The 10,000-nt window shown below is 40.7% G+C and overlaps 1 protein-coding gene across 1 annotated transcript in view; it reads left to right on the top strand.

Moving 5' to 3' along the window:
• Window positions 1-4,937: 4,937 nt before the first annotated feature.
• tafa5a (TAFA chemokine like family member 5a) overlaps window positions 4,938-10,000 on the top strand; it is a gene marked incomplete at its 5' end in the record, with an annotated part of 180,839 nt that continues 175,776 nt past the window's right edge. Inside the window, one exon of the mRNA XM_084050066.1 lies at window positions 4,938-5,027. Coding sequence (XP_083906192.1) covers window positions 4,961-5,027 — 67 coding nt within the window. The remainder of the gene's footprint in view (window positions 5,028-10,000) is intronic.

Here is a 10,000-nt window from a genome sequence, read left to right as displayed (position 1 = left end):
ATAAAAAAAAAAGATGAAAACAGGCAGACTTCGGGCAGTTTTCGTTTCAGTTTGTGTTGGACGAGGCAGAAACAGGAGGACGGTCTTGGGGGCTGACGCAGAGTTTGACTTTTAGCCCTGCTACTGTAGCTCTAATGCTTAGGAAACAGACCTAATTGACAACTACTGCTCCATATGTAAATAACAATCAGTTTATTTTGTATAAATATTATTTTAGGCACTATATTATTATTATCTCCGTATTCTAACTGTTTGTGTGATGGGGGGGGGCAATTATTTGAAAACTTTATAGTTACTAGTTACTTTTCAGATGTAAATTATGATATAATGAAACATACATTAACCACTTTAACCCTATTTTATACCTAGGCTATTTGAAAATAGCCGATCTACAAGCTCACAACGCGTCGCATCGCGACGCGTTGTGAGCTTGTAGATCTGCTATTTTCAAATATTTAGTACTTTTACTTTTGGTACTTTAACTACATTTTGATGCCAATACTTATGTACTTTTACTCAAGTAAATTTTGAATTCTGGACTTTTATTTGTAACAGAGTACTTGTATATTGCAGTATTGGTACTTTTACTTAAGTAAATAATTTGAGTACTTTTTCCACCACTGCAGAAATGTAAAAACAGCACGAGTACAGTCAAACACTTAGTCTAAAAGGATAACACCAAACAACGGTTCTTTGAGATTAGGACTGGGACTTTAACTGATTAATTTCGATTAATTAATTACAGAAAATTAACGTGATTACTTTTTTTTCCCGCATTTTAATCGCGCTTAGTTTTTGCACCTTCTCACTGGACAAAATGCGATTAATTTTGATTCATTAATTACAAAGCCTCTAATTAATTAGATTATTTTTTTGTAATCAAGTTCTAGCCCTTATATATAATGTGGGTGCCCTAGCTATTTTTCTAGGGGTAGTTGAATACAGCATTCTCATAATCGCACTATATCGAATACTGTACATCTAATAAATATATGGGGCCTGCCCAAAATGTCTAATTCAAACAAAACAGGCATGCACACATGTCAGTCAAATACATTTTAGTTCCTCATCAATAAGTAGCGTATTAATAGCTTACAGGCTACACTGTAGCCTGTAGGCCAGGGGTCTTCAACAGGGGGTCCGGGACCCCTAGGGGGTCCTCAGAGGTACTATAGGGGGTCCGCCAAATCTTTGTGTGATAGGATTTCGTTTTTTTTACATTAACCACTTGAACCCTAGAATTCCTTTTCTGAGGGAAACATTAGCCGAAAATAGCAGATCTACAAGCTCTCAATGCCTCGTGCTGCGAGGCGTTGAGAGCTTGTAGATCTGCTATTTTTGGCGAAGAGGTAGAGGGAAAAAATAGACTAAGTAAAAAAAATGTTTTAATCTGAAACACAATTTTATACAATATAGAGTAGGGGGTCCCTGCTTCATCTCTCTCTCAGCTAGGGGGTCCTTGGCCTGAAAACGTTGAAGACCCCTGCTGTAGGCTATTAATAAGCTATTAGGTGTATATCCTGGAATCTCTAGGAAACTGAAGAAAACTACAAATGGCTGCCAAGTGACGTAAACTCTGTTTCTTTCCTAATTCCTATTGGTTGGCTGACTTGGCTTCAAGTACACCATGCAGGGTGTCATGTTACAAAAACAACAGATCTACAAGCTAACGACGCGTCGCATCGCAACGCGCTGTGAGCTTGTAGATCTGTCCTTTTTAGCAGAGACGTGCAGAGAGATTTGGAGAGGCAGGGGCTGGAATTTCAAAAGGGCACATGCACGGACACATGCACGCGTGCGCAGCGCGCGTGCATGTGTCCCCCCAGCGTGTCCCCCCCAGCGCGAAATTTTGCGGATATTCGTCGGATTCGGGTACTTTTTTACCCGTTTTTTGTTACTTTATTTCGGTTTTAGGGTTAGGTTATAGATATATTAAAAAAAAAAATTAAAACAACTTTTTTTTATAATTTTTTTATTGGTGGCTTTGGATAAAACATTGGTGGCTATAGCCACCGAAGCCCCCGCCTAACGACGCCACTTATTCTTCTGTATAATGAGTACTTTTACTTAAGTAAAGAAATTGAGTACTTTTCCCACCACTGCTGCTGACACCGAGAGAGAGATGTCTCTGACACCGAGAGAGAGAGAGAGAGAGAGAGAGAGAGAGAGAGAGAGAGAGAGAGAGAGAGAGATATAGGCTGGGCTCCTGCTTGACAAGTAATTTAACAGCTATATATATTTTTTTTTGGTCCATACATACCTAATCTGTCTCAAACAATTGGTCCGTGTTCTGCGTGCATTCACTGCGTTCAGTTGTGGCCTCAGTTAGGTTTCGATTGTGTATAATATACTTCGTTTGCCGGGCGGTATCGCGCACCCAAAAAATAGCCGATCCACAAGCTCACAATGCCTGGCGTTGCGACGCGTTGTGAGCTTGTAAATCAACTATAATTCTGCGCGAGCACTGCACGGCACGGGTCTCAATTAAGTAAGCTTTACTGCAGGTGCGCGCAGGGGTTTCTACAGTTTACAGTCAGAGGAGACAAGGGCACTTTTTACCGACAGACAAAAGGGCAGGGGCTCAAGCCCCCTTTGATGTCTATGTGTGCACGTGCATGCTTTTTAGAGCAGCGACGCTGGACGTTGCGTCACAGCGCGAGCTTTGGAGTTCGTCGCGAGCGAAATGATACAAACAAACAATCCTCCTGAGAATAAAACAATATAACTGCGTCATGAATTAAACAATATAAACTGCGTCATCATTGATTCATCAAGAAGAGAAGAAAGCAGCTTAAAGAAGAGGGAATGTTTGAGGTGAGTGTTTAATGGCAAAGAATGTGTCTTTTGACGTCACTGGGGAAACTTTATTTAGGTCATTTTGTACCGTGTTTATGTGGTGTATTCTGGTGGCTTTGAAGACGGTGATAATGTCTGTTATGGATATTAAGTATGTTAACATTATGAGCCTCCTATGTGGTAAAAACACAGACTTTAACTAGACTATCTTGAGGGGTACAAGTGGACCAAATGATAATATTATTATTACAACCATTTTGTGTTTGTCAACAGAGTTTAACAACTGTCAACCTGGCGTCCCTATTTTGGACATGTTATTAAAAGTGAAAATATCCTATTTACAACAAGCTCACAATGGTCACATAGTGAAACGTGAGCTTGTAGATCTATTTAGCTATATAGTACTATGGTGGTTCTCAAAGTAAGGTCAGGGGGCTTAAAGCAGTGCTTCTCAAACTTTTTCATGTCAGGGACCCCCAAAATTGACACTTATTAGCCAGCGGACCCCCATTTGAAAAGATACGCCAGGGACCCCCATAAGAGAAGATTTTTATGGCTATAGCAGTGATTCTCAACCATTTTAATATCAAGGACCCCCAGTTTGACATGCATTAGGCTACGGACCCCCATTTAATGGCATTTCTATCTCTAGGACCCCAATTTATATTGTAAAATCAATGCTAATTTAACTCTGAGAGTGTACAAATGGAACCAAATGGACCCGACAGGGTCCATTTGGTTCCATTTGTACACTCGAAGTTACAGACCCATAAGGGTCCATTTGGTGCCTAATCAATCATTTAGCTGGGGACCCCCTGGAACCCCCTCAAGGACCCCTGGGTGTCCCCGGACCCCACTTTGAGAACTAATGTTGTAGATAATCTAATTAGCTATATAGTACTATGGTGGTTCTCAAAGTAAGGTCTGGGGGCTTAAAGGGCTGTCAGTGGGGCGGACCACCATAACCCTATTTTATAGTCGCCCTATTTATCTATACATTACATTATTTATGTATAACTGAGTAGGTATTGGTATGAAAGTGTTAATGCATCACATTGTTATTATTATTAATTTATTATTATTTAGGCTAATGTTTATTTTATCCATAGTGTTTAAACTGAGGTACCATGGCTAGATTTTAAGTAAGGAAACCCCCTGCATAGCCCACTTACCTACAAATCACATATTAGGTTTAGTTCTACTTTCTTTGGTTTCTCATAAGAATAAGCTATATTAGTGGATTTCATACATTGTGATTGCCTTCTAAAAACAGAGTTAAGCCTTTTTGAGATGCTGATGGAGATGACCATAATAGTAATTCCTTTAGCTACTGATGATTTTATTATTGTATTTTAATATAAATTAGCATGCTGATTATATGGTTATAGGCGAACATTCATCCTAGTTAGTGATTCGGATGCTATCAATGCATTGAATGGGACATTATCACCTTTTATTAGACCATTGAATGGGCGAAGTAGGCGACCTACTTACCTACCCGCGATTTATCAGACCATTCATTGGGTGTTATCAAGACATAGGCTACTGACCTACCAATGGAGATGACTTAAATAGTTCAGTTTGGGTTTTGGTTTTGGTTGTTTTGGTTTCGGACCATGACGGAGGCGCGCAGGTGCGACGCTCGCCTGAGCCTACTCAGCGCCGTTGGAGTTATGTACCGATAGGCACAGAATCGTAAATATTGTTGTGGGGACTGCTCCGCCTCCAAAGTAGGTCAGTAGCTCCTGATTACGCCCAATGAATGGTCTGACAAATCGCGGGTAGGTCCGTGTATCGTCTACTCGTCACCATTCACTGGTCTGATAAAACGTGATAATATCCCATTCAATGCATTGATAGCGTTCGAAGCCGGTGTAGTACAGTAATGTGTCAATTGCCTCCTTATTGATCTGTACCCAGTAGTACAGTTACTGTAAGAGGTGTAAGGTAGACCTTATTGGACACTTGTATTGCATTATCAGTATATCGATTTGAGTATGCAATTGATCGTTGATCAGATATCAGCCAAAATGTTAATATTGTGCATCACTAATGTGAGTAGCAGTATGAAAGTAGTTGAATTTGCCTTTCAAATAAATGAGAGACCAGATGGTTAATTCTATTCCCTCTTCCCCAGGGCCAAGCTCAGACCAGCACTTCTGGCATGTCAACAGCAATGCAGTCTGACCACATCACGCTCACATTGGATGGCCAGGTGATCACAGATGAGAGTGAGTACATCTCCATGGCACTAGGACTCCTATTGTGTGTGTATTTTGTGTTCAGAATCCATTACCCTAAAGCAGGGGTGATGCAACTTTGATGATGGAGAGGGCCACTATATTTCCACACTCACTCCAGAGGGCCACATTGCATATACTGTCGGGCCTGTCACACAAAAATGGCAAAAATAGCAGATCTACAAGCTCAAAACGCGTCGCGCTGCGACGTGTTTTGAGCTTGTAGATCGGCTATTTCTGCTATTTTTTAATTGGAATTCAGATTTATTTTTTGCTATTTTTTTATTTGAAAAGTAACATTTTTATTTAATTTCAAATGCATTTAGTTATACTTATGTTAACTTTATGAACTTAAATACAAATACATTGGACATAAAAAAGACAATAATTTGAATACTAGTCATTTAAGCTACTACTAATATAGTAGTAGTAATTAAAGCTGGTCATGTTTGCAATTGTAACAGCTGAAATCAATAATATATCAGTATTCCGATATTAACCTGCGGGCCGCATTAAGTGAAGGTGGGGGCCGCATGTGGCCCCCGGGCCGCCAGTTGCCCATGTATGCCCTAAAGCAGGGGTGTCAAACTCAATTTGGTGTCCGGGCAAGATTGGTCAAATTGTGACTTGAGGTGGGCAGGAACCAGTTGCGGACACACATGCGCGCTCACGCATTCAGTTATACAGCATTGTTTTTCAATCTGTTGTCTGAACTTGTCTCAGAAAACAAACAATGCAATTTGTAACAATAATAATAATTATAATAATTATAATTATTATTATAAACCATTTTAAGTAGAATAATTCAATTTGAAGTTAAACAATACCTGGTAATTTGTGTGGGTTGTTAAATAATTACATTTATAGAACAGTGGTGTAAAGTAACTAATTACATTTACTCAAGTACTGTACCTAAGTAAAGATTTGAAGTAGTTTTACTTTATTAGAGTATTTCCAATTTCCAGAACTTTTACTTCTACTCCACTACATCTCAGTCACTGCTATAACTACAGTCGTAGAAGAGGACACCTTATGTTAATTTACATGGCTATGGCTTCAATTGCTTGCCTATTGTTCTTTACAGAAGGAGTTTCACTGCAGCAAGTGGGGAGGGGGGAGCGTTCTCATGTCTCATATATATATATATATATATAATATATAGACATAAAAAAGTTAGAGAACCACATTATAGCAACATAAGTGTTTCAGAAAACTGTTAGCATTTAGGAGACATTTGTAAAGATTTCCATGATTTTTCAAAAATAGCAGATCTACAAGCAGATCCACAATAGCAGATCTACTTTATATCTGCTATTTTTGAATAGCCAAATAAATCTTAAAATTACAGAGATGCTTTCCCCAGATAGAATGTTAAATACACTCTGAGTTCAAATAACACTGAGGATTTCACTGGGCAAGCTCCTGAGAAATAAAAGAAGCAGCTTTGATACGTTTATTTTTTAACACATATATGATTAATGCTTCTAACTACCTATTATGTATATATATATATAATATAGACATAAAAAAGTTAGAGAACCACATTATAGCAACATAAGTGTTTCAGAAAACTGTTAGCATTTAGGAGACATTTGTAAAGATTTCCATGATTTTTCAAAAATAGCAGATCTACAAGCTCACAGTGCAGCACTCAGTGCAGCACTATGAGCTTGTAGATCTGCTATTTTTGAATAGCCAAATAAATCTTAAAATGACACAGATGCTTTCCCCAGATAGAATGTTAAATCCACTCCGAGTTCAATTAACACTGAGGATTTCACTGGGCAAGCTCCTGAGAAATAAAAGAAGCAGCTTTGATAGATTTATTTTTAACACATCTAAGTCACTTGCTGCTTCAGACAGAGAGAGAGAGAGAGAGAGAGAGAGAGAGAGAGAGAGAGAGAGAGAGAGAGAGAGAGAGAGAGAGAGTCTGACTCCTGTGTGAGGGATAGCCATTACTACTCGACTAGTAGTTGAATAGACTCTTAACGAGCCAATCAGCCACAACATTCCACAGCTGGGGAGAGACAAAGCGGGCCATCAAAGGTACTTGCTGCAGCCAAGTAGCAGCGAGTGGGGGAGAGCAAGGCAATGTAAACTCCGAATCTATGTCTGTTAGATGTAGTATCAATTTACTATTTTTAAAAGTATTTCCTGGGCCGCCATGGACCTTTCCGTGGGCCGCAAAACGCCCGCGGGCCGCGAGTTTGACACCGCTGCCCTAAAGGATGAACAAGACACTGACCTTTTTGGAGTTGTGTTGTTCTGAAATTGAAGGATGCGGGCAAACGTCCTGTCACAGTAAAAAAGAACGTAAACTCCATCTGTGTGAGTAGCTTGTATAGGAGTCAGTATTCTCTCTAGATTTTTCTTCAGTTTCAGCACTGATGTTCAAGTTAGCGACATTGAGTGTATATTTAGTAATGACATAGAGGATGTTTGTATCATAGTTTTGTCAATACATTATTTATTTGCTAAAATAAATACATCTTTTGAAAAGGTTATGTATGGTGTTTCTCAGCATGCTTCGAGTACAGGATTCCGAATCTTTTAAGCCCTATTTGGTAAGAAATTATCAATATTTTTCAGTGGAAGTGTGATTTACAGTAGAAGCATATTAAGTAATCTATGGTGGTATCTGGCATGATTTAATTGCCATACTATACTGTAAACAATATAGTGCTGTTTGTTTTTAGTCTGTAGGTATTCAGTTCAAACATGTAAATTAGCACAAAACATTCAATATCATCACAACTATAAAACACTATATGTACGGAGTAGGAAAAAGGGGGGGGGGGGGGGTAAAGAAAAGGGGGGGGGGGTCGCCTGTCTAAGGGAGAAGTGAGAACTACCTCCCCCTTTGGCCGCCTGAAAGGTGAATTTTCAGGGCTGTTTTAACCCATTAAGACCTGGAACAGTGTCATTTTTAGATTTGAGCTAAAAAGCATTATTTTACACTTTGGTCTATTAAAAAATAGCATACAAGCTCATAGCGCGGCACCGAGTGCCGCGCTACGAGCTTGTAGATCTGCTATTTTTGAAAATTCGTGAAAATGTGTGCAAATCTTTGAATATATATATTTTTAAAGCAAACATTTTTAACTAAAATCTTTGCTTCTGGGGGTCCCTGGAACAGAATATTTTGATGGGGTCCGCGGCCAAATACATATCATTTTGGGGGGTCCTTGACATGAAAAAGATTGAGCACCACTGATATAGAAACATGCGTTTTTCAGAATACTGGGATTTAGGAAACATCAACATATTTTGAGGCATGGGGTCAGGGCATTCCACACCTGGGTGGCAGTCCTGTAGAAGGAGAATTTACCCATGTTTGTTCTATGGGTGGGCGGTACCGGATCGTTGTTTACACACTCCCTCTAGTGTTGTGGCTGTGGGCGCGTCGCATTGACTATTTTGAAAACCAATCCCATTTTTAGTTGAGTAAAGAATGTGAGTACTTTTTTTCACCTCTGCCGACATTGGCATGTCTGACGCCTCGGCTTGCATTGGCTACACTTCTGACACAGATGTGTCAGACTGTATGGCTCACACTTCGTTTCGCGTCGTGTTATGCACCAAAAATAGCATGGCACCGGCACACAACTATACGTATAATCGCTCTTAAGCACTTGAAGCCTATACTCTGTTGACCGGAGTCCCTCAGGGCTCTATACTGGCGACCCTCTGTTTTTGCTCTACACTATAGATACCTTCGCAGATAATAGCAGGAAAGCTGAACTATAAGCTTGTGTTGTATTGAGTGAGCTTGTATGTCTGCAATTCCCTGCGAAAGCTTTCCCCCAGAATACGGATGCTATAGGTTTGGGAGCGTATATATGTTCCCCGGGTTCTATGTACCCTGCTTTAACCCCCGCCAAAAAGTGTCTATGTTCCCCACTTACCCAAAATGTTTCCCGGGTTCTATGTTCCCTGGGTTCTATGTTCCCTGGGTTCTATGTTCCCTGGGTTCTACGTTCCCTGGGTTCTACGTTCCCTGGGTTCTATGTTCCCTTGGTTCTACGTTCCCTGGGTTTTATGTTCCCTGGGTTCTACGTTCCCTGGGTTCTATGTTCCCTGGGTTCTATGTTCCCTGGGTTTTATGTTCCCTGGGTTCTACGTTCCCTGGGTTCTATGTTCCCTGGGTTTTATGTTCCCTGGGTTCTATGTTCCCTGGGTTCTACGTTCCCCGCTCAACCAAAGAGAGGTTCTATGTGGGAAAGTGGTTAAGGACGGCTCTGTCCGCCCGTCTGCCCGTCCGTCCAACACGTCGGTCCCACACAAGATATCTTGTAAATCTCCCGGTTGGATTGAGAAAACGTCATGCTCCCCCCCGAGGGATGAACCCTATACTGATTCCGTTGACCCCGTGGCCTTTTTCCTTAACGCCACCCTAAGGACCAACATGTCCACGTGGTGCTCACCAGATAATATCTCCACATCTAATGTCTGCCATCTAAAGCAGGGCAGATTCTTACTCTTTTATTAGTCTGACACAATTGCAAGAACCATACTTTTTTTCCCGCCACCCTAACTTCTATGGATCTCTCTCTTCCTGTGTCTCTCTCTCTCTCTCTCTCTCTCTCTGTCTCTGTCTCTGTCTCTGTCTCTCTCTCTCTCTCTCTCTCTCTCTGTCTCTGTCTCTCTCTCAGGGACGTGCGCAGATAGACTCTAGGTGGTGCTAGAGCACCTGCCCTTTGCCCTCTTGACCAGAAGTGCCCTTTTGAAAAAAAGGGAAAAAAACGTTTTTTGTTTTTTTTTCAGTTTACAGCAGGGGTCTTCAACAGGGGGTCCGCTAAATCTTTATGTGATATGATTTTTCTTTTTACCATAACCACTCGAAACCTAGCATCCCTTTTCTGAGGAGAACTTTAGCCAAAAATAGCCGATCTACAAGCTCACAACGCCTCGCAGCGCGAGGCGTTGTGGGCTTGTAGATCGGCTATTTTTGGCAAAGAGGTATA

Source organism: Gymnoscopelus microlampas (assembly GCF_963454915.1).
Source record: "Gymnoscopelus microlampas genome assembly, chromosome: 23".
In the NCBI taxonomy this organism is placed as follows: domain Eukaryota; kingdom Metazoa; phylum Chordata; class Actinopteri; order Myctophiformes; family Myctophidae; genus Gymnoscopelus; species Gymnoscopelus microlampas.
Note: the sequence above shows the minus strand (reverse complement) of the source record. Positions and strands in the feature narration are given on the sequence as shown.